The sequence below is a fragment of the Nymphalis io genome, chromosome 27, assembly GCF_905147045.1.
Source record: "Nymphalis io chromosome 27, ilAglIoxx1.1, whole genome shotgun sequence".
Taxonomy (NCBI): domain Eukaryota; kingdom Metazoa; phylum Arthropoda; class Insecta; order Lepidoptera; family Nymphalidae; genus Nymphalis; species Nymphalis io.
The window spans coordinates 4,079,828-4,106,987 of record NC_065914.1 but is presented as its reverse complement, the minus strand read 5'-3'; the positions used below and the strand labels follow the sequence as shown (position 1 = coordinate 4,106,987).

Here is a 27,160-nt window from a genome sequence, read left to right as displayed (position 1 = left end):
ATTTCATATTCAAAAATTTAACAACGCACTAAACTGCCTGTGTTACTTTCGTTTCGATACTAACGTTTCGATCAGGAGTTCCTATTAATATTAGGACATTTTCAAAAGATGAATATTTAAATATAACAAAGGTTTATCTTAAACCATATTTTTGCACAGTATAAAATATTTGTAGACAATATAACACTTATTATTCTTACTGATAACAAGAATGATTATTGATAAGTCACACAGATAATTGAGACTGTTTTAATTGGGAAACGGTGCTAGTATTTATGCCATCATCCCACGTGATTTATTCAGTAGCTATTTTTGATATGTTTTTATTTAATTAAATCGAATCATTATGTACTTGAATAATCCATGGATGTAATTAAATCTAATTATATTCAAGTTCTAAACGAATGCCGTCATTATGACAGTGTGTCACATGTCGATTGTGACATTATCTGATAATGCATTAATTCTCTCTAATATTTTCTTGACCACTAACTACTGCTTGTCACAATTGAACATTTGAACCGGTCGGACGTGAATATAAATCGCTCGTCGCAATTTAAAAGGGCGTATCGCTATATTTTGTTTAGACGCGGTAATTTCTTCTTTCAATTTACCGTAGTAGTGATTTATTTCTATTAGCCATAGATGAAGTGAAAAGTTTTGTGCTTAAAATGGGTGCACGAGTGTCCAGAAATGATTTTGAGTGGGTTCATACTGAAGAACCACATGCCTCTCGCCGGAAGATCATCTTAGGTAGTATTACGTCATTTATATATATTTAAATTAGTTAAACGAACGCATTTTTAGCACCTTAATATAACAATTTCACACTTAACGTGCCAAAAGATAATTTGGTCTTTAGACGGACTGTGTTTAATAATCCATAGACGATTTCAATCTGAGTTACTGAAGAATGCAAATTTATTAAAATCTCTCCCATGTTTAAAAAAATATTTATATTTACGGAAAACTGTTAGCTATGTTTTGCGACTTCGTTGGCGTGAATATTGTTTTAAGAAAATAGTCTGGAATATAATTTTTAATTTTTTTCTTTGCATTGTTTTCTTCAAAGTAAATAACTATTGATTGAACTATAATTAAGTATGTAATTAAATCAAAAAGTAACTGTGATGTGATGCATAAGTAATTATCTTTATTTTGTTCTTTTTTTTGGGTTCAAACATGTGTGTGTAGTTGTGTTTTTGGACTATGTATGAAATATGGGTAATTGGCAATTAAGTCAGACTTTTTTATCATTCCTACCCCTTGGCTAAAATATAATTCCAATTATTAAAAAAATTTTTGGGTCTCACAAATCTATTAAATTCAAATGTAAAATGTATAAATAAAAGTAGAAAGTTTAATCATAATAAACAAAAGATTTTTAACAATTTTTCATCCTATTGGGATTTTAGTAGACCAGTGAGCGGGAGGTTACTAATTTAAAAATCAATAACAATTTGAATTTATTAAAAAGTATTGTTTATAAAACACCCATCCTAGAATCTTAGTCACACTTCTAAGTAATTTTAAACTAACAGTATAGTTCATATGATGCTCATTTCTCATATATACCTTGTCATGTATGACATAATTGTTTTTCAAAGAATAAAAAGTAATTAATCAGATTAATGCCTTTGCCTATAAATTTTGTGTGTAAAAAAATGAACTTCACTCAATTAAACTTGTCACTCTTATCTAACACTTTCATGATAATATTTATTCATTCAAATATGGAATATTGTGATTAGAAATTGTTACTTACACTAGAATTGAAATGTGATGTGTTTGTTTCTTTTGTTTGATGTTATCAGTTTTTTTCTATGTTAGCTTCACACTTGGCCAACTGAAAGATAAATGAAAATAAGTAAGATAAATAAGGGCTATTATATTGTAAAATACATATAATCTTTATAATTTTCATATGGGGAAAGCTTTCATCCAGCAGTGGACGGCGATAAGCTGAATAAAAAAAAAAAAAAAAAATAATTTCATACCAAAAAGGTTTGGTATTAAATTATTTAATTTGTCCACATTATTTTACATAAAAAGCTAGCCACCTCATAAATATGTAATTATACTAATTAGCTAATGTAACAGGAAAAATAATAAAATATTATAAACATAACAATTATAAGTATTTTAAGCAAAATAAATAAGACAATGAGTTCCCTGACGGTCACATATGAGTAGAATAAAAAATACATTTTATTGCACACCAAAAAAGTTTGGTATGAAATTATTTAATTTGTTCACATTATTTTACATAAAAAGCTAGCCACCTCATAAGTATGTAATTATACTAATTAGCTAATGTAACAAAAAATAATAAAATATTATAAACATAACAATTATAAGTATTTTAAGCAAAATAAATAAGACAATGAGTTCCTTGATGGTCACATACGAGTAGAATAAAAAATACATTTCATTGCACACCAAAAAAGTTTGGTATGAAATTATTTAATTTGTTCACATTATTTTACATAAAAAGCTAGCCACCTCATAAGTATGTAATTATACTAATTAGCTAATGTAACAGGAAAAATAATAAAATATTATATACATAACAATTATAAGTAATTTAAGCAAAATAATGAATACAATGAGTTCCTTGACGGTCACATAGGAGTAGAATAAAAAATACACTTTATTGCACACCAAAACAACTCCGAGCATAGCCCTCTCCATTGCCCTTTGAGTGACCTTAAGCCTTCTTATGAGGCCCATTGTGAGCGACCACGTCTCTGATCCATAAGTCATCACTGGCAACACACACAGAACAATTAAAATAAACAAATAAAACAATTTACAATATCTCTTTCAACTTAGGGCAGAGGAAATGATTTGATTGAAAAGTATTTGACTGTGTTTGTATGCTAAATGCTTTTATGACATAATTGATATATCTTTTTTCCTTATGACGTGTGTGACTTTCCTGGAAAACTATGGCAAAGTCAACAACTATTATGATTTCAGCAGGCTGTGTATGTATGTTCAAATGTTTCCATATTGTATATCGCTTTAAACTGCCAATAATTTTTTAAATGAGGTAAATGTCAATTGTCCGCTGGTTATATGCTATGTGACGTCATATTAAATTGAATATGGCTCCTTCCAAAAGATATAAAATTCAGCAGCGCTATTCTGTAAGAGCTCAGTTTATTACTTGCCCGTGAAATATTACTCTTGCTTTCTGCTATGTTAGCATAAACTCAATAATATATATTATAATAATAATTATAATAGTAAAATTTATAAACTTATCCTAACTTATATTATAATGGCGTAATATAATCGCGTTTTGCCCCTGGGGCCGCACCACAGCCCGCATCGCCTTGCCCTTTGGTAGATACGCCATTGTTTATTTGTTTATTAAGCTCTGACTACTTATATTTCTGAAACGCTGCTAGTTTAAAATTTTACAAACAATAAGTAAATATTATGAAATATTAAAGGAATTTAAGTTATATATATAAACTGTAGATTTTAAATAACACTAGCATACCAGTGTCATATCTCTATGTTAATGCATTTTGTTTGTAAACACTCGAGTTCCAGTGGGTTTTTCATAGTATACGTTCAATGATTACAATGATTATAGTAATTATGACACACATTTTATCCCCCTTTAATATATATATGTTAAAGTGGTCGAGTTATTGAAGTTAGTTGATAAAAGTGATAAAATCAATATCAAAATATTTTATATTCAAATAGACTTCTACAAGATTGTATTCTACCGAGAACAACCGGCAAGTAACTGTAGTTTCTCTTTTTTTTTTTTTTTAGTGACTAATTTTATAGAAATGAGCATGGAAATTACTAATCTTATTTTGCGTATAATTGAACTTGTAGGGATACTGGTCCCTAGCTCACTGGTTGTTCTCATCTTCTTGTTTGGAGTTCTAATAATACTAATACTTCTAGTAAATAATACTTCTTGCTGGTCGAATCGGAATGATTTTACTTGCTAAAAGCATGTGTATATATAGAAAATCTTACAACAACACTAACCAATAGGATAACTTACATTAATTTCTAAGAATATTTATAGTTTGGCTGTCCAAAGAAAACGTCTTTAGGCATGGCTGGTTGTATGTAATTTCATGTAGGTAAATCCCACAAACTTATACGTGATTCTGTGACACAAATAACGTGTTATGTGTTGTAGTATTTTATATTATCTGTGATAAATTAAATAAAGCCTACAAAATATAATCGGTAAATACACAAATATAAAAATGACAGTGATATTTCAGGAAATAGGTAATTTTTTTCATGATAGTGACAATCTTAAGATAATCTTCAATTACGACGTAATAAAAAAAATTTGTAAATATCACCTTAATCCACTGATGTTCACATTGAACTCAATCAAACTAGATGGAAAACTGAGCGTCTACGTCCCGGGAAGGAAGGAGTAACTGTGACAAATTTCAAATCAATGGGGCGGTTTCGGAGATTTCGTGATGAATGACAAGGGACATCTAAGTTCCCAAGATTGGCGTCATGTTGGCTATGTAAGGATCTGAAAGGAACGACGCCAATGCCTTTGAGTGGTGGTGACCACTTACCATCATCTGCCCATCCATATTATATAAAATTTTCACGCCGACAATTCACAAATATATTTTCTTTGTCCTTGACGGTTAGTTTTAAATGAAATATTTAAAAAAAAAGAACTATTAAAGCTATCACAACTGATTAAGGCATCTGCGCAATAAGTTTCTACAGCCGATAAATGAAAAACCGCTCAATAGTTTCAATAAGAACCCTATTGTAAAGTATATAAGGCATATTTTTGTTTGTACTCAATGTGTTAGAAGTTTTTTCTTAAATCTGTTTGTGAAATTTAACTCCGTTACAGTATGAAATACCAAACTTTGTATTTAACTATTCGATTTTTAGTAAGATAACTACAAGACGATCATCTTAAACGAAGATTACAAGTTCAAACTCGAGCAAGCTCCCCTGAATTTTCATGCATTTAATTTGTCTTTATAGTCTCGCGCTTAGCGGCGACGATAAATTATCGCGAGGAAAGTGTAAGTAGAAAAAAATTGCCACGTGTGTATTCACCAACCCACATTGAAATAGCGTTCATCAAACTCCTTAAAAGGAGAGGAGAGGAGGCCTTAACAACACTGGATAACATACAAATTGAAGGAAAATTTTCATAGCATTCTCTAGTCTATTTTCATTTTTTAAGATGAATGTTATAAATCACCGAATTGTTTTTTTTTTTATAACGCTAGGGCTACCTTTGAAAGGTCCCATATAAACCGGCTTCCAAAGGGGATATCCAGGTCTAATACCACTGCAATGGCCCTCCGCCACGGATCGGATCCGTTCCGAGGTCTTTTGAAATCGCATCTCCTCCCGAACCATCATGTACCTACTAACGAAACGATATATAGTTTACTAAATGACTCTTAAATTAACGCTAGAACTCGAATAAGTGGCTCAAATTAAAATAGTTAACAAGTTCGTGAAGCGTGAGAATACCGACTTAATTCCAAATGTATTTACATATAATATGAACAAGTTTTTTTTTAAGTGATGGTACCAAAGATGACAGACATCACTCATGATTGATTTGTTATTTGACTGCCTTGTTGGTCTAGTCTACATATAAGGTCGCAGATTTCGAGGTCCTGGGCTCAACCTCCAAATCAGGCCAGGAAAACAAGTTTTTTATTGGCTTTTTCTGCTAGGGTTCTCAGTAGCAGCCCGGAGTCTGGAAGTTCGAAGTGTGTACTCGCTCCGGTCGTGTCGAGTTGTCGTCCCATCGGATTAAGAAAGTGAGGGAATATACATAGAGTGCTGTGTTTGCGCACACACTTGTGTACTGTAATATGTCCCGCACACTTGGCTAATCTCTCTTGATATCGGCTGCCGTGGTCGAAATCGGTCATGAGGCCACCACATTTATGGTAATACTTACGTCATACCGTGCAACGTCGCACGCGTCACAGCGTCGTGTTTTTGTGATACTTTGAGTGTCCTATTTAAATGAAAGGCAGTATTCTACCCTGTAGGGTATGAGAGTGGGAACTACTTATTACCTCGATACAGCTAACTCGTTGCCTGTGTTTATATTACGCGATACCTTCGTCGACCGTGAACCGATTTGAAATAATTCTTTTTTTAGATATTGCTCTCTATTGCTGAGAACGTTTGTACATAACTTTATCGATTGCATATTTTGTTACTTAGTTTATTCATATTTTGGCGTACAATAAAGTATTTTAGTATTATAATTTTAATTTCCCATTTAACTTTAACTAGTTGCCCTGCGGCTTCGCTCGCGAGTGGAGTAGAGGGGGGGGGTGTCTTTGGTGTTAGGTAGAAGTAGCCTTTGTCCGTTCTTGGGGTTCATACATCATCATCATCATCATCAGCCGAAAGACGTCCACTGCTGGACAAAGGCCTCCCCCAAGGATTTCCACGTTGCCCGATCTTGCGCTGCCCGCATCCAACGGCTTCCCGCGACTCGTTCTAAGTCGTCGGTCCACCTTGTAGGGGGCCTGCCCACGCTGCGTCTTCCGGTTCGTGGTCGCCACTCGAGAACCTTTCTGCCCCAGCGGCCGTCGGTTCTGCGAGCAATGTGCCCCGCCCACTGCCACTTCAATTTAGCAATTCTTCGGGCTATGCCGGTTACTTTGGTTCTTCTGCGGATTTCATCATTTCTGATTCGATCTCGCAGAGAAACTCCGACTCTCCATTGCCCTTTGAGTGACCTTGAGCCTTCTTATGAGGCCCATTGTGAGCGACCACGTCTCTGATCCATAAGTCATCACTGGCAACACACACTGGTCGAAGACTTTCGACTTGAGACACTGCGGTATTTGGGATGAGAAGATATCGTGTAGCTTCCCGAACGCTGCCCAGCCGAGTTGAATTCGACGATTGACCTCTTTCTCGAAGATGGACCTACCTAGTTGGATGGTCTGACCTAGGTAGACATAGTTGTCTACAACTTCGAATGCAGAATTTCCAACCTTGACTTGAGTGGGTGCAACATGGATGTTCGACATGATTTTCGTCTTGTCCATGTTCATTTTTAGACCCACTTGTTGGGAAACCCTGCTGAGGTCATCGAGCATAGTGCCGAGGTCTTCCAAGGTCTCAGCCATAATTACAATGTCATCGGCAAATCGAAGATGAGTGATGTACTCGCCGTTGATATTGATGCCAAGTCCGTTCCAGTCCAGAAGCTTGAAAACATCTTCCAATGCAGCAGTAAACAGTTTCGGAGATATCACGTCTCCCTGTCTTACACCTCTCTGCAGTTGGATAGGTTTTGAGTTCTGATCCTGGAGTCGGATCGACATGGTGGCGTTCTCGTACAAGCACTTTAACACCCTGATATACCGATAATCAATTTGGCACCTTTGAAGAGAATTCAGCACGGCCCAGGTTTCGATCGAATCAAAGTCTTTCTCATAGTCCACAAACGCTAAGCAAAGTGGCTGGTTATACTCCTCAGTCTTCTGTATAACTTGCCGCAGCGTATGTATGTGGTCTATGGTGCTAAAGCCTTTCCGGAATCCGGCTTGTTCGGGTGGCTGGAAGTCGTCAAGCCTTTGCTCGAGACGATTCGTAATGACTTTCGAAAACAACTTGTAAACATGACTCAGCAGTGAGATGGGCCTATAATTCTTCAGAAGGGTTTTATCACCCTTCTTAAAGAAAAGTACCACCACACCTCTGTGCCATGCTTTTGGCGTTTGACCTTTGGCAATGACGGAGTTAAAAAGCCTCTGAAGAGCCCTGAGGATCGGTGTACCACCCGCCTTCAGAAGCTCGGCTGTAATACCATCATCACCAGGTGCCTTGTTGTTTTTGAGTTGTCCGAGAGCCATTCTAATCTCGAAAAGACTGACGTCCTGAAAATCTTCAGTGTAGTGTCGGGTTAGTCTTGCTCTGGGATCTGCAGCATGACTACTGATAGGTGATTGAGCTGTCGTGTACAGCTGACCGTAGAACTTCTCAACCTCTTCCAACAGCTCAGATCTTGACGTGACTATTCTGTCATCCTCAGTTTTCAGCCTTGTCAGTTGACTCTGACCAACAGACAGATCTCTGGCGAACACTTTAGAGCCTTTGTTCCGCTCGATGGCCTCTTTAATGCGCATTGTATTAAATTGGCGAGTTTCGCGAGTTAGAGACTTTGAAATCTGTCTGTTGATCAGCCGATAGCCGGCAGCATCAGCTGGGGACGTCAGAATCATTTTCCGTCTTTCCTCCATAAGCCATAGGGTAGAGGCAGAGATCTTTTTGGTTCCTTTTGTACGGCTGGTCTTGAAGGTCTTAGACCCAGCCGTTCGGACAGTTTCCACAAGCCTGTCGTTGTATGTGTCCACTTCCTCGCAGTCTGCTAGGCAATCGAATCGGTTTTGGAGTTCGAGCTGAAAGGCTTCGGGATTTCGGATTTGAAGAGGTGATGGTCGGAGCGTAGACTTCATCAGTCGGGACCTCTGGAGTTTAACATTGATATTTAACGAGCCTCTTACGAGTCTGTGATCGCTCCCAGTTTTGACTGCATTGATCACGGAGACGTCATTAAATATTTGTCTTCTCGTCGACAAGATGAAGTCTATCTCATTCTTGGTTTTCCCATCAGGGCTCACCCAGGTCCATTTACGCTGACCTGGCTTCTTGAAAAAGGAGTTCATCATAAAGAGTCCCTCCTTCTCCATAAAGTCGGTCAACATCTGGCCCCGAGGGTTGCGGTCTCCAATTCCATGAGGTCCCACCTTTAACTCATCACCGAATCGTTTGCCCAGCTTCGCGTTAAAGTCCCCCATTACAACAGTGAAATGAGTCTTATTGGTGTGTATGGCTTTAGATAAATCCTCATACATGATCCTCAACCTCATCGTCGGAGTGTGTCGAAGTCGGCGCGTATACCTGTATGACCTTCAAAGAATACCGCTTGGTGATTCTGAGTATAAAGTACGCCACCCTAGTCGACACGCTCTCGATTTTCACAACGTTGTTAACGAGGTACTTGTGGACTATGAACCCGACACCACCTTGAGACAGTTGATCGCCCTCTCGGAAATAGAGAAGGTTACCGGATTTCAGGATCATCGTATCCTCCCCCTGTCTTCGGACTTCGGATAATCCGACAATATCCCAGTGTAACCTGCTCAATTCTTCCATTTCGATGATCTTCTCGTCGGTCCGCAGTGTACGCGTGTTATATGTTGCCAGGGCCAGAGGTCGTCGGTGTTGGTAACACGAAATCTGCCGGGGATTCTTAGCACCCCCTGCCCCGCCGTTACCACAGCTGTTATCAAGGCTAGGAATAGCAGGGCTGCCGGGGACTAGGGGCCGTGGTTTAGTTACGCGAATCATGAGGGGATATGCCATAATCGCCACGCTTGGCAGACGGGTTGGCGATCGCAGTAAGTTAGTCATAGTACTCAGAGAGACGCTGCTGCCCGTTCTCTTCATACATTTTATCGAAATCGGTTCAGTGGTTGAACCGTCAAAGCGTAAAAGACTGAACGACAGACAAAATTACTTTCGTATTTATAATTTTTGTCAAGCAATCTCTCGCTTGATGCAGAGATCGACTTCCGCATCGGCAAAGCAGCCTCTACGTTCGGGAGGCTCTGTACAAGGGCTTGGGATAACAGACAGACTTACGGTGAAAACGAAAATGCTTGTTTACCAATCATGTGTCCTAAGCACACTCTTGTATGGAGCAAAAACGTGGACAACGTACGCAAAACAAGAACGCCTACTAAACACATTTCATTTGTGCTGTCTTCGGAACATTCTGGGCATCACATGGCAGGATCGCGTGACAAACGAGTCTGTTTTAGGCGAGGCACAGCTGCCTAGCATCATGGCCATTCTCAAAAAAAAAATGGTTACGGTGGCTGGGACACGTGCATCGAATAGAGCAGACTCGTCTTCCAAGGCAAATACTACTGGGAGAAGTTGTGGATGCAAAAAGGTCTGTTGGGCGGCCTATGCTCCGTTACAAAGATTGCGCTAAGCGTGATATGGTTTCGTTTAACATCCCTAGCAATCGATGGGAGGATCTGGCATAGGACCGTGCCAAGTGGCGACGCCTTATTCACGAAGGTCAATCAAAGCATGACGATGCCTGGTTTAAATAACTAAAAGAAAAACGCACTAGGCGTCATGAGCGGGCTTCAAACCCCCGCCCATCTGGGGGCGGGGTTTTGATACACTTGTCGGAAGTGCGGCCGAAGGATCCTCTCTCGCATTGGTCTTTTCAGTCATGAACGCAAGTGCGTTCGCGATGCCGCTTAAATCATCTGTCAAAGATGCAGAGGCCTATATATATGTATATAGGCCTCTGCATGAATCTGCGTGAATCTTAACCGATGATCGTGGGTTCAAACCCGGGCAAGCACCACTGAATTTTCATGTGCTTAATTTGTGATTATAATTCATCTCGTGCTTTACGGTGAAGGAAAACATCGTGAGAAAACCTGCATGTGTCTAATTTCACTGAAGTTCTGCCACATGTGAATTCTACCAACCCGCATTGGAGCAGCGTGGTGGAATAAGCTCCAAACCTTCTCCTCAAAAAGAGGAGAAGAGGCCTTTAGCCCAGCAGTGGGACATTCACAGGCTGTTACGGTATATATATATATATATATATATATTATATTTACTACAAATATAGATTAAAAATAATCCGTACGGATCGGACGGAAAACTACGGTTCGTTACTGGTTTCTAAACGATTTTGCCATATTTGCAACGCCATGTAAAAACTTATGTATAGCCTTTATTAAACATATTATTTTTACAAACAAACAAAATCAACATTAAAGTAATAAGTTAGTATAGAAAATGATACATATTTTAAGTTTCATCAACTATATCCTTATCTATCGATCGAAGCCGGACGGTCCAGTAGTGAAAACACGTAAAAATTAGCAGAAGATCGTGGCTTCAAACTTGTAAATGTTCCTAGGCCTCCCGTTTGATGAAAAGCTTAGGAGCTTATTCCACCACGTTGTTTTAATGTAACGAGATGAATTATAAACACATATTAATCGCATGAAAATTAAGTTTTTTGCTCGGATTTGAACTCCAAATCATCTGTTTGTAATTCTCGCCTTGTAACCACTCATCAATCATGGGTCGAATACTCTTCAAGTTTATTACGTCAGTATTAAAATTTAAAGCGGGTAAAATTGCTCTTCTACTTATACAAAAAAAAAATTACTAAAATCTCCAAAACGAGCTGCATTATATGGTATAAGTTTTATTAATATTGGTTTAGTAATCATCGAAAGATAATAATGTAGCAACATTGAATCCTTGAACTCTAATACTTTCACCATTTGATAAAGACGAACATTCATTTCTTCCGCATAACCCATTACCTTATCTCTTATCAAAATAATCGTAATTCTTTCAGTTCGATATGATATCAAAAACGTGAGTGAATACGTGACCTATACATTACATATTTTAGCTAATCTGTATGATTTACATAATAAAATAGATATGTATATTCGTTTTTTTTTTTTAATTAATTTTTTACGTCACTGAAACTAGCCGACAGATGACATTCCTGAGCCTAAACTTTTCTACGAGACTGTACTACTTTGTTCCTTATATAACCTTTTAAGGCGCAAAAATTTTAAGCAAATTTATTTTCTGCTCGGTCTATTGATCATGGCTTATATGCATATAACTCTTGAACGCGTTGACTTAGAAACTTGAAATTTTGTATACTAGTTAACTAAAGATTTTTTTATCTGGCTACCCCAATGAAGATTTTTTTTATCAAGCGTATACAGTCAGTCAATTTCGGGGATTAGCCTGGGGATAATATATATTCAGCGTCCAGAAGTGAAACTGCTTTTATAAAAACCTCGAATTGATCTTTTTAAAAATAGAACATCAAATCATACAAACTAATGTGAATTAACTCATTCAATTACTCTTAAAAATCCAAAAAACCCATTTGAACACATTCAAAAAATCACAAGTCGCGCCAATAATTAATTGATTACTTTACCTTTCTGTTCACCAACAAAATGGCGGCTTTAGATTAGCGCGCGTTTTTTTAACAACGCTGTTGTACGGATCAAAGAATCTCCTAACTATATATGTTTATTGATGGAATTAATACGAAAACTACGTATTGAGTGCTTTTTAAATATCGGTTATTGGTTTATCCGGATATTAAGTTACTATCCGATATCCGAACGGGTAGTTACCGGATAAGCGTTTCAGCTATAAAGATAGCTTAATACATAAAACATTTTTTTTAAATAAAATAAATGTTTTCTTATTATTATGATAATATAAGTACCGTAGTATATAGTATACGCGTCACGCACGCACAGGAGGCTAAAGAGCGACGGAGACGAGTCATACCGTTTGACGTCACGGCATACGGAGCTGATCTTACCTCCCCACGCGCGACAATAAATGTTCGACATCAAAAAACATTCCATTTTCAAAGGTTCAAAGTCTATATAACAAACTTATAAACACGCCAAACACATTCAGCTTTCATTAAAATCAATTTAAAATTAAATGTTTGTATATTGAAATAATATGTGTCTGTGTTTGCTTAAACATTGATTCTTTGTGTGTGTGTGTGCGAGTGTGTGCTGCCAAGACACGAAGTAATGAAGCGGCATAGGAGATACGATTATGAGTGATATTACGTGATATTTTTGTGGCAAATAGGCCACGAGGAATGGACGGCGATTTTAAGTTATTACTAAAATGCTATGACCCTTAAGGCTGTAGTTATACTGGCTCAGGAAGATGACCCAGTCGTAAATCTTAACCGATGATCGTAGATTCATCCCCAGGCAATTATCACTCAATTTTCATGTGTTCAATTTGTGTTTATAATTCATCTCGTGCTTGGACGTGAAAGAAAACATCGTGATTAAACCTGCACGTATATAATTTCGCTGATTTTTGTCACATGTGTAACCACCAACCCGCATTGGCGAAGCGTGATGAAAGCTTTAAACCGCCTCCTCAAAAGTAGTCCATAGCCCAGCTGTGGGAAATATAATGGCAGTCACATTAAATTTTAACATATTTTTTACAGAAAAATATCCAGAAATCAAGAAGCTCTACGGTTACGATCCCATGTTCAAATGGGTGGTCACTGGCATGGTGCTGACCCAGGTCGCCATGATGCCGATAGTCCAGCACATGAGCTGGCCAATGCTGCTGATCGTTGCGTATTGCTTTGGGGGTGTTATTAACCACTCCCTTATGTTAGGTAAGGGTTATTTTTTACTAGTTTTTGCATGTGAGGGAGGGGCAGGTGTCACTCTGTACCCCAGACAACATGTGTACAATGTTTCATGATGCTCGGATGAGTAGTTAACGCGTGAAAGTCTAACAGACAAACATGGATTTTCATTGTGGAGTCAGCTCGTGACCTCAGTCACTGAAAACAATTCCATTCAGCAATAAATTAAGATTCTAAATCGTGGAATATTTTTATTCACCTTCAATATGTTTTAAAGAATAGTATATTATTATTAAATTTATGTTTTCTTATAAACAAAACAACCTGGTTTTTTTTAACGCTGGAAAAACGCGTCACGCGTTTCCTCCACGTGGACAGTGGGGGAATCGCACTCGCACTCGCACCGGCGAGCCCCACGTTCTGTTATGCTTTCACGTCTAAATCACTGAACAGATTTTAATGAAATTCAGCGTGATGTTAGGTTGAACGCATAGAATGGACATGTAAAACATAAATTATATATATATATATATATATATATATATATATATATATATATATATATATATTTTTTTTTTTTTTTTATGGGCTACCTGATGGTAAGTGGTCACCAATGCCCATAGACATTGCCATTATAAGAAATGTTAACCATCGCTTACATCGCCAATAAGATTTTGTGTCCCTTGTGCCTGTAATTACACTGGCTCACTCACCCTTTCAAATACCAAGAACTGCTGTTTTGCGGTAGAATATCTGATAAGTGGGTGGTACCTGCCCAGACGGCCTTGCACAAAGCCCTACATAACAACACGGTACAAACCACTGGTTGCCGTGGGCAGATAGTACAGTGAATGTACACAATATGTAATTAATTAATCGCAAAACTTTGACATTCAAAGTGAACGGGCGATTAAAAAAAAGTTCAATTCGTACAAAATCATACTCTATTAATATAAATCCAGAATTCAAGGTTAAATATTTTTTATTTGTATCTTCTTATTGACTGCCGCAATTATTTGTTATCGAAAAGGTATGTCTTTTATTTTAATGTTTACTTACACAGATACATCGAACAAATATAATGAACTGGTAAATGTAATAACAGTTTCCTTTTTTTTCTTCAGCAATTAATTTCCTTTTAATATTATGTATATCAAAGTGCAGACTTGTGTTTGTTTTTTTTTTCTGGCGTGTATCTACGCTAGTTGAGCGCAAAATATTCTGTCAATGTCACATATAAAATATATGGAACATGAAATGAAAGGGTTCTTCTAAAGTGTGGAAAATTTACACCCTTATCATAATCCTTCTTGAGACTCAATCTCACAGCTGTAGAGTATATCGATTACTGACACATTACAAATAGAATTGCTGATAAAAGTCGTCGAGTGGATGATACAAGTGTATTATTTGAAGTACACCGTATCAGATAACGTGGAACGTGCGTTAATGATCGTCCTACTTCAATTTACCAAGAGCATAATGAAGACAAATCGATTTTAGTAAAGCGTTACGTCGATGAAATATAATTTAGTAATCGCGTTCGTCTGTTTACACTCGTGTGAAATAAATTAGTTGATGGATATGATATGAAAAATAGATAATTTATTTAGTTCAGTTACACTATTTGTAGCGTTGTATATAAAGAGTTGTTTTTCTTATTTAATTTAGGGACGTTTGCCTTAAACAAGCACCTCTGTCCCATTGTCCATTTTACATTTTTATAACATTAATTATTCATTGCTATTTGATAAAAATCAATGAGCATCTTAGCAGATTCTGATAAAGAATCTGATAGAATGCTCTTTTTTTAACGCTGGAAAAACGCGTTACGCGTTTCCCCCACGGGAACAGTAGGGGGATATTTGGGGCTCGCCGGTGTCCAAGGCGCCGAGTGCGCCCCGAACATCGGAATATCCACTAAATAACCAGCGGTACCCTTTCCGTCTTAACGGGGAGCGCCACAGGATCGCTTTCGCATGCTACCGTGACGATGATAGAATGCTCTGAACCAACCCAACTTCGAACAAACATACTTTTAAATTATTTAATAATAATTTTCTCTAATTCTGCATCTTGACATATTCCATCAACAATAAATATTGAGTATAAATAATACTATAGACCAAAGACAAAATAATATAGATCTTTTTGAAAGAAACAGTGACAATCATTGTATAAACACGAGGAGTTGTTAAACTGATAACACCTGGTATCCGACTTCGCAAAGTCAACAATTCCTTCCTGGGGCACGTTGTTCGTTTGTATAAGGTACCACGGCTATTTTTAACTTGGACGGTTAATAAATTTCAATATAACACATTGATAATTACTTAATAAATTACTACATAAACAGCGTGGAGTATTTGGGACTTAATATTGGAGCCAAGTATTGGCTAATTTCCACACAGGATAAATAATGAATTTTAAAAAATTAACATAGCTTATAGCCTATTCCAATCGAAGAAGGAGTAAACCATGGATTTACATATTCCAAGCGATTATCTAATAGCTCTGCTATATCATGCACAACAAACGGTTCTTGATTAATATATATTTACTAGCAATAAAACACTATTCCACTTAACTACTCATATCCACTTTAATTTAACTTTCAAAGTTCCGATAACAACTTCGCTGACATTTAAAACGTCAGTTTTTTACAAATCCATAATGAATGATCAATTCAATGACAAAATTGATTATTTGTCTTTATTCTTCTTGTGGTTGGAATAGGCTATATTTTAATTGATGGACAATCGTAGCTACTAAGTTTCTTGTCGGTTCTTCTCGGTAGAATCTAAATTCGGATACTGTGGTAGCTTTGCATTTAATTCAATACTGTAAAATGACGATGCAAAAGTCTTATGAGATTATTTGAATAGAGAATATTTAGATTTTGCGAGATCATGTGTTCAATTTGTGCTTATAATTCATTTCGTGCTTGAGGATGCATGCAGGATGCACGTGTAGGATGAAGGTCTTCCACATGTGTTTCTAACAACCAGCAAGAACAACGTGGTGAAATAAGAGCCATTTGCCCAGCATTGAGGCATATAGGCTATTATTTACTAACACAGCACAGCAGAGTAGCTGTGTCATAGTCATATTATGACTATCCTAAGCCTTGAGCAATAGCTGCGACCTAAGTCGTTCCAATTTTAATCATGGACACCTTTGTGAAGAAATGGTGATAGGAGTATTAGTATTTTTATAACCAATATTTTCTGATGAAAACCAACGTGGTATCAAAATATATTATTCAACTTTACAAAGATCGCAAGTCGTTGTGGTATTTTGTTTACAATTTAAATGGAATTTATTCCTGAATAATTATAAATACGTTAACTTTTTGTGTACTTTTATAAGAGATAATATTATAATAATATCAACAATCGTATATCTGCTTACATTATTGATTTTAAATATTTTCTTTCAGCTATCCATGAAATAGCCCACAATCTGGCCTTCGGTCACAATCGTCCACTCCACAACCGATTATTTGGGTTCTTCGCGAATTTGCCGATCGGTATACCGATTTCAATTAGCTTTAAGAAATACCACTTGGAACATCATAAGGTAAGTTTAATAATTTTTGAATATTTTTATAAGGAATCATGTATTTTGAAAAAAACTAAAATGCTCATTCTAGTTCATATGTATATAAATTCAAAAAACATAACACTACTGTTTATAATTAATTGAGAAGTGTAAAAAAGTGTGCATAAAAATATATTTTGTTTTCTACGTATAATTACAGGTATAATTTTGAGAATTAAATCCACTTTACAATATAAGAAACAATAATTGTCTTAAAATTGAACCTGAAGCACCCCAAAACTACCTACGTGAAAAGCTTATGTAAAATTAATTTAATTTTGTATTTTATAACGTGATTTTATTATATTGTATGTGAATTTAATTTAAATATATTCTTATGTCTTTAATATAAGTAATATTAAAGATATTTTTCTATTGTGAATATCCAATGCCGAAGCACAAAAGGCGTGGTAATACTCTTATAGAGTATTACCACCTGGCTATATATCACTTACCGTATTATTATTTATATTTGATTGATTTCGTTTTGAAATACTACAATAACAAAAATAAAATTTATTTAAGTATATATCGTTATGCAAGACTTACGTAGGATTTTATCCTGTCGCAAATTATCAATACTTTGTATTGTTGTATTTCGATTTGTTCAGTGAGCCAGTGTAAAGTTACGAGGAACATAATTAGCATTCATAGTTGGAGGTCTATTGGTTGTGTGCGAAATAGTTTATATGGCCATGAACGATGCTGTTTTTATTTATTATAGGTAGGCAGACCGGCAAATGGGTTAATGAGTGGTCACCATCGCTATACCATTTCTTACTCAGTTCCATCTTTGGGAGATGTTATGTCCCTTGTGCTTGTAATTACACTGACTCACTGAACTTTCAAACCGGAACACAACAATACTAAATAGTGCTGCTTGCCGGTAGAATACCTGATGAGTGGGTGGTAAAGCTCTATCATCGAGTGATTAACTAATCATCGAGTGAAGTTTACAAGCCTTTTAACTCTAGATTATATACGTACACATTATGCAGAAGATATTATAATATATAATTATTCTTTCTCAAGTACCAAGGGGACGAAGTAATAGATGTCGATCTACCGACGTTATTGGAAGCGAAGCTGTTCTGTACAACCGGTGGGAAGCTCTTGTGGATAATACTGCAGCCATTTTTCTACACTCTCCGTCCGTTGGTGGTGAGACCGAAGCCCCCACACCCCCTGGAGTTTGTTAATCTCATTATACAGCTGTTCTTTGACGCAATCGTTGTCAAAGTTTTTGGTGAGTGTTTTTTTAAGTCTAATTTTGCCTGTCTGTCTGTCTGTCTGTTAAGCTTTCACTGAACACTGAACCGAATTTGATAATGTTTGGTATGAAGCAAGCTTGGACATCAAGGAAGGACCCCTGTTTATATCTAACACATGAATTAGTATATTGTGTCTTCGAGACGTAGATTTTGTTAAACATTTTTCACTTCCAAAGATCGATCGATAAATTACAAATAGTTTTTTTTTTTCTCTATTATAAGTAACGACAGCCATGAACATTATTATTTTATGTAAGCTGTATTCGTTTTTAGAATTTTCTAGAATTATACAATTCATAGGTACATATTTATACTTAATTACGATACGATATACGATAGCCCTTAAAAAATATAATTTTCATTTATTTCGATGAAATTCTTCACAGAGTATTTGCAAAGTGCTTAAAAGATAGCAGATATCTGTTTCAAAAACTATTCGAATATAGCAACTCTCATTTGCAACGACGCGGATTACAATTTTTTTTTTTTCAGGTTGGAAAGTGCTTGGATACATGGTGATTGGGTCTTTGTTGTCGATGGGCGTCCATCCTGTTGCCGGTAAATAAATAAAACTGTTACTTTTTTTTAAATTTATATCAAATAAAAATGCTTATAATTAATAATAAATAATTATTTTTTGTAATGGCAACACAGCAGAAATTAAATAATTAAATAGTATTTTTAGATTGTGATGCTGCACAAAAACATGCGTTTTTAAAATAATGTATATAAAACACGTTACACGTAAAAACGCATATAGACATGTTTACAATATTGGAATTGGACGCAATATAAAAGAATGTGGTACCAACTTTGGGCCCAATTAAATAATGATATTTTAAATTGAGATGGTAAAAGTCGGCTTCACCTCATGACCTACCAACGTTATTACACGTATTTACGTCTTACCGAGGAGAGCAGGACACCCAATTTTGCAATCGTAGCCGAGATGGCCCAGTTGTAAGAACGCGTGAATCTTAACCGATGATGGTGGGTGGGTTGCCCGGGGCAAGCACCGCTGAATTTTCATTTTTTTTTTTTTATAGAATAGGAAGGCGGACGAGCATATGGGCCACCTGATGGTAAGTGGTCACCAACGCTCTTAGACATTAGCATTGTAAGAAATGTCAACCATCGCTTACATATCCAATGCGCCACCAACCTTGGGAACTAAGATTTTATGTCCCTTGAGCCTGTAATTACACTGGCTCACTCACCCTTCAAACCGGAACACAACAATATCAAGTATTGCTGTTTTGCGGTAGAATATCTGATGAGTGGATGGTACCTACCCAGACGAGCTTGCACAAAGCCCTACCACCAGTATGTGCTTAATTTGTGATTATAATTCATCTCGTGCTTTACGGTGAAGGAAAACATCGTGAGGAAACCTGCATGTGTCTAATTTCATTGAAATGACACATGTATATTCCACCAACCAACATTAGAGCAGCGTGGTGGAATAAGCTTCAAACCTTCCCCTCAAAAAGGGAGACGCCTTAGCCCAGCTTTGCGACATTCACAGGCTGTTACCAATTTTTTTACAGGTCACTTCATATCAGAGCACTACATGTTCCGTAAGGGCTTTGAAACGTATTCATATTACGGACCCCTGAATTGGATAACGTTCAACGTTGGTTACCACAACGAGCATCACGACTTCCCCGCGGTCCCCGGGAGTAGGTTACCTGAGGTAATCATCATTTATAATAATAAGCGAGAAAAGCGGTAATATTTCCTCCATCGGCATAGACATCGTCTATGGGTGGTGACCACTTATCATCAGATGGCCCATTACGCCAATTTCATAAAAATAAAGATTATAGATATCGTTTTGAAGAATTATTAAAATCGGTTCAATGGTGGCTAACAATATTTTTTTTATATAATATTAGTACATGAGAAAAATTAAATCAAAATACAATTATAATTATAAATATAAACAAAATCGCGAACAGTCCCTTGTATAACATAACCTAAAAGTCTGACTTGCTAATCTGTTATCACAGACGTGTATTTATCGCTATTGCAATATATTTATATATTGCTATCAATGACCTTGCGTATCTATTGATACAATAACGCGTTGTTAAACACCTGGCTTACATATAATGGAGTCGTGTTATTATTGCATACTTTTATGTTAAAATAAAAAAGTCGAGACGGCCTAGTGGTTAGAACGCGTGAATCTTAACCGATGATTCAAACCCGGGCAAGCACCGCTGAATTTTCATTTGCTTAATTTTTGATTATAATTCATCTCGTGCTTGACGGCGAAGGAAAACATCGTGAGGAAACCTGCGTGTGTCTAATTTCATTGAAATTCTGCCACATGTGTATTCTACCAACACGCATTGGAGCAGCGTGGTGGAATAAGTTCCAAACTTCTCCTCAAAAGGGAGAGGAGGCCTTAGCCCAGCAGTGGGACATTAACAGGCTGTTACTGTATGTTAAAATAAATCTAGACGAGCTAGTCTCTATAGCCTATTCCAATCGAAGATAAACAAACCATAGATTTACATATCCCATGCGATTCGCTACTAGCCCTGCTGTATTATTTACTTCAAACAGTTCTTGATTATTTTTAATATTAAACAACTTTATTGCACACTCACAAGAAAAAAAGACAAATACAAGTAAAAAGGCAAAACAAAAGCTCAAGTAAAGCCATGCTATATAAACATAATTGCGGACCTCAACATGATGCGTGCAAGGGCGGTCTTATCACTCAAGTAGTGATCTCTTCCAGACAACCCTGCATTAAGATACTTGCAGGGCATAACGGGCGAGTGCATTACACATACATACATATATATAAATGTATACAATACATACACAAAGATACATATATACATCTATGTACCATACAACATATATCAATTCATTATTAATATGTATTTATTTATAATAAAACACTATTCCACTTTAATACTCACCCAAAGTTCCAATAGACACTTCGCCGACATTTAAAACGCCATTTTTTTCGCGAATCCATAGTGAATATCAGGGATTATTCAAGATTTCGAAGAGTCAGTCAGTTAGTAAGTCGTAGAGGTGACAAGATTGAAAAAATTATGAACTTCTTATCTAGTCAGGCATGGGCTTAATTATCCAAGGCGTCTAGCCTAGGCACTTTTACATTTGAAGTACCCCAGTTCCGAAACCGTTTGAGTAAAATTATATTATTTTTGGCTCAGTGGGCGCTCAGGCCGGCTTGTAGGCCTAGATATGTAAATGGGAATAGATCAACCTTATAGCACTTCAAATATCGGGTCGAGTAAAAAATGTGACTTTGGAACGCAATACAGACGTGAAGTATCGGAGTTGTTTCTTATTAAAAAATATATATAATTAACGAAAATTCTTCAGTTCTCTTTGTTTTTTTTTTAAACCAATAGTTTTTTTTAATACCGTAATATCCTATCTTTGCCTTGCAGCACTTTAATACTTTTATGAAATTGTAATCGGCGCAAGAACACTACATGCATGCAGGGTTTGCTTTCAAATGGGTTTACATAAAATGTTTTTAGTTTTAGTACATAATTTATTAATATATTATTTATGTAACATCCGCTAGCAAATCTTTAATAAATAAATAATTAAATATGGGGCAAAAACAATTTCTTTTATAAAAAAAATAATATTTTCCTATTATCATAATCATACTTGCTTAGTGAGGTTGGTCTTATTTGTACCCCTGACAACGTGCAAAATTTCATGATGATCAGTTGAGGAGATAGGATGTGAAAGCGAAACAAACAAATGAACAAACCCACTCGAATTTATAATATTAATTTGGATAAAAGATACGAGACCTTATTTTATACATGCTTAGGTTGGCAGCATTGACAAATTAAAAACGATATTATTTTAATATTCACCATGACGGTGAACAACGCATGACATTTTAAAAAAATATACTTAATTTAAAAAAAAAACATACCAACGCAATTCATGCAATATATATGTATATTACATACTTATTATGTAATATTATATATAATCTATTAATATTTATAAATAATATAAAAAAACAAACTCATTCTCGAATTTATAATTTTAGCTTGGATAGACACGAGAGCTTATTTTATACATCCCTAGTTGGCAGCATTGACAAATTAAAAACGATATTTTTTAATATTCACCATGAAGGCGAACAACGTGTGATATTGGTACAAAATTGGCCACTCAATAGAAGAAAAAAAAACATCAACTTAATGCATACCTTCGAATCAATCACCACTATTTTACTATCGATTTAACGTTTGTTTGACTGATAACATTTGTATGTCATTGACATTGACAGTTTTAAAGATAAGGCCCCGTGTACACATCGGAACCGCACCGCAAATGCAGCGGTGCCATGACCAATTTGTATAGTTATAGATTACTATTTATTTTTTTAGGTGAAACGAATCGCCTCCGAGTTTTACGATGATCTACCGCAACACCACAGCTGGTCCTCAGTTTTATATGATTTTGTAATGGATCCAGACATCGGACCTTACGCGAGAATCAAACGCAAGCACTATGGCCTTAAAAGCTAGATTTAATACTAATGTCACAAATTTTCGATATGGCAGCGGAAATTATTATTTATTTTTAATCTGTATCTTATTCTCTTCAAACTTCAAAGTTTATTATAATTATAAGATTTGTTAATTACAGATATAGTTTTGAAATTAATAGACTTATTATATTCGTAAGATATATTATGCCGATATCAGCTTTTATTCTTATATAGTTCTTTAAAAAAAACTTATAAAAATGCGGCTGTATACAAAATGTTTCTGACTATTCTATTTTTTTTTTAATTTAATAAAAATAAATTTAAATAAATTACCAAGTTTATCTGTTCAAAATTGTAAAAAATGATTATGAATATCTATTCAAAATCATTCATTTTTCCATAAACAACTACAATATTTTCTTTTAAAAAAAAAAACATTTTATCTTTATACATACAGTCTGTGACATATAGGTTAACTTATTATAATATATATGTATCATTAATATAAATAAATATATCATAAAAAAATTATTTTATGCTTATATGTAAGTAATTTTTTTAAGTTTAATAATCATAGCCAAATCCAAAAACTCATAGAAATCTGTAATTTATTTTATCTGTTGTTTTAACGAACCATCTACCGTCAGAATGTCTATTTGCCAAACTACCATTTCTAAATAAACATAAAAGATAAAATGTCATGTTAAAAGAAATGATTGAATACAGTTATTTAGTTTTATTTTATTATAGATTATGCATTTAATGCAGGCGTGATAATTGAGATATTAAAAACACTGAATGTATGTTATTAAATATAATTTTGACCACGCGCATGTTTGTACATGCACATGTACATGTAACAACAGCACTCGGGTTATGTTAACTTTTAGTTAATGCTTTTAGTTAATAATATAATCTTAAACGGTATCATATTAAAGTTCAGTGTAGGGAAAGAAATCTATATTTTATACTTGTATATTTTTATAACCATATAATGGTTTTTATATTTCGCTTCTGCATTTATAAATAAGCTATTCCAGACATGCGTTGCGATGTTTCTGAGTGGCATAGCAATTATAGGGCAAAACGGTGCGGTAAACCGGTGCCCGCTGAGATGAGGGGGCCCCCTGGCAAAATATTAAGTAAAATAATTAATGAGACTTTTTTATTTTAGATTTTTACATACTAGCAACACCATCTACCATACTAAGCATAATCGCCGCACCTTATTCGCCTAGCGACGCCACTGTTTCTATTTTGTAATCGAATATCCGATGAGTCTTGCTCGCCATGTGGTGAACCGTTGTTTCAAATCAACAAAGAAAATAAAGATAACAATAGATAGATAATTAAATTATATTAACTAAATCCCTTGCGACTTAACCAGACACCTCGAGCTGGTAACGCAGTAGACTCAACGGTATTAAATCGCACGTTTTATATGTAAGGTGTCATGGGGTTAGTTTCTATGGTTTTTTGGTGTAAAAGACTTAAAATAACGCAATGTTTCTAATTGAATTTGATTTATTGGTTATGGTAATGATTTTATACAAATAAGGTTAAGTTCTAATCACACGTTTTTTTAAATTATAGCTGGTATTTCTTACCACGGAAAATTTGGTCATTACCATGAAGATATCTAATATTCGTTTACAGGATTTTTCCTGAGACATATAGAAGATTCGTTCGATTGAATTCAAAATTAAAAATAATATCAATTTTAATGGTAATTTTGTTTGTCGTCCACAAAACCAGTGTTACCCGAACGTAATATAATCAGGTGTATGGCTCCAGGTAGTTGTATTTTATTTTGTTCACTGTTTTGGTTTGTCTTGGTTTGAAATGCGCGCCAATTATTAACCATCTTTATAAAAATAAAATTTAGTTTGTAAAAACCCATAAAGTACAGATATGTATATATTTTTAATTTCGCGCTAATTGTCAAAGCTTATTGTTAAAATTAATTAACATACGTTTTATATTGAAAATTATTTGAGTTTTACGATAATATACATTATGAAAAAGCATCAAATGATTATTTAGAAAAGTGAAAATAGAAAATAAATAACATATTGATGATTAAAATTATATCGTTTTAAATTTTTTTTTCATCTAAAAATTGAAAAGATCTGACTTTGTTATAATCTGTACTGTATGGTGTTTACACAAGGCAAGGTAAATACAGGATGTATTATAGTAATGTACAAAGCTGTTTTTATGTGTATAAATCTATGATATTGTATTAAACGTTTATTTAAATATATTTTGTTTTTATTTCGATATATTTTTTGCTTTTCCACAAACAAACATTTCAATTCGCACAGTGGTAATTGGTACATAATAATAACGTCCTCCAGACCGATTTCGGCCACAGCGACCAATCTCAAGTGAGATTAGCCTGTGCAGTAGATATTATAGTGCACAAGTGTTTGTGCAAACATAGGTTCTCTTTATTCCCTAACTCTCATAATTCGATGGGACAACACGACCGGAAAGAGTTCAGGCGCAGGACCAAAAGCTTTACGTGCTTTCCGAGGCACGGAAAGTGTATACACTTTCAACTTCGAGAATCCGGGCTGCTACTGAGAATTTTGTGAAAGAAAAACACAATAACTTTTTTATTAGCCCGACCTGGGTATTGAACCCAGGACCTCCGACCTACCTTACATATAACCACTAGACCAATGAGGCAATCAATCATTGGTATTGGTACATGCCTACCCATTTAAATACATAACCATTATTACTGTAAATTGTAAGTTTCTTTCGCCGCTTCTTTCAGGCTTGAGATCCGGTGATAGATTATTTCTTTTTTTTGGTAATCAATTTGCTCTGTTAAATTAAGATTTTAAATTAATTTGAATACAAATAAAATAATAACTTGAAAATGAATGATTTTATCTTTAATTAATATTTTTTATCTTTCACTATCAAAATCATTCAAGTATAATATGCCAGCTAATAGATATTATAAAATAAAGTGCCCCGCCGCGTCTGTCTGTCTGAATGCAATGAACTCACAAACTACCAAACGGATTGCCGGTGTGATTCACGAGGAAGGTTCATGGGTGTGTATAATTCATTAATGTTTTGTGTAAATTGACTTATGATGCTTGTTGAAATTGTTGGAGAAAATCTTGGAGATTTACTGGCTTGCACCACAAATAAATAGAAATATATGTATAATACGAAATCACCGTTTTATATAGAATCTTAGTCAATTCGAAGCCGGGACGGGTTATCAAATTAATAAAATAACGTTATTCCCCTCCACACGGACTAGTAGTGTTTTTTTTACAAAATTATTGTTACTAAAAATTAAAAATGATAGACATTAATTCAATTTCAACGATAGGAGTGAATAACTGCGCAGGATTTATTCAGGGTAAGAAGCCATTCTTATGAATAAGCCCCGCCTCTAAAGTACATTACAAGTTAAAATTCTACAGAAACAGCGACTTATCTAGCAACGTACTGCACATTTCTGCGTCCCGGCAACAATCTTGCGTGCTTAGGACAAAATAAATTATTGGTCTAAGATACGATTTCAAAAATATATACCCTTATCTGTTATTTGATGATGACAAAGATAATATGTTAGATAATATGTACATTGATAAATTGCAAATGGGTTGCCTAGCTAAAATCACGGGCCAATACTGTTCATTAATATGTTCTGTTCATTATACCAACAGTGGTCACCAACGCCCATAGACATTGGCATTGTAAGAAATGTTAACCATCGCTTATATAGCCAATGCGTCACCAATCTTGGGAACTAAGATGTTATTTCCCTTGTGCCTGTAATTACGCTGGCTCACTCACCCTTCAAACCGGAACACAACAATACCAAGTACTGCTGTTTTGCGGTAGAATATTCTTATTGATGTAAATCAAACATAAGTCGTGAGAATATTACACGAGGAATTGGAAAAATATAGGTTGTCTTCTTTCTCTTTCGCACAACTATGAAGTTGCCAGCTACAAATAAGTAAACAGACCTTATTAATATACGCTTTATTATTTCAATGAATTTTTATTGTAAAATTAAAGGTTATTTTATTCCCTATTCAACAGTATTAGGTTGCCTTGTCCAAAGTATGTAACATCCATGGTTGCCTAGATTTTAAATGTTAAGATTTAAACAGGAAAATATATTGGTCGTGGATTTATCAAGTTTGGATCGAGAAAACAATTATCATATTTGAATAATACATGTCTCAAGACCTGTGAGGTTCAAAAGGTTAAATAAAACAGACAGTCACTGTATAAAATTTATTACTATGGACGGATTATTCTAAGTCATGCTTACATGTAAGTTTCATATATTTTACGCCAAAACATACATATCTTGTATTAATAACCTCATATATTTTTTACAAACAAATTGAAATGAGAAATTATTAAGCATTGTTAAAAATTGGTAAAATATTTTATACAATGTAATTAATATTAAAAATACATTAAATGCTATGTGAAACACTTCTTTTATATATTTTCAAAAACTTAAATCTATAAAAATCATATCTTTATAGCTATCATAATTAT

The 27,160-nt window shown here is 35.1% G+C and overlaps 1 protein-coding gene across 1 annotated transcript; it reads left to right on the top strand.

Annotated features, from left to right (window-relative positions):
- Positions 1 to 483: 483 nt before the first annotated feature.
- Positions 484 to 24,873, top strand: LOC126778901 (sphingolipid delta(4)-desaturase DES1). Its single transcript, XM_050502654.1, has 7 exons — positions 484 to 753; positions 13,082 to 13,258; positions 16,671 to 16,810; positions 17,864 to 18,077; positions 18,595 to 18,660; positions 19,650 to 19,795; positions 22,509 to 24,873. Exons 1-7 carry the CDS (start codon positions 672 to 674, stop codon positions 22,647 to 22,649), a joined length of 966 nt encoding a protein of 321 aa, XP_050358611.1. The 5' UTR covers positions 484 to 671; the 3' UTR covers positions 22,650 to 24,873.
- The last annotated feature ends 2,287 nt before the right edge of the window (positions 24,874 to 27,160 follow it).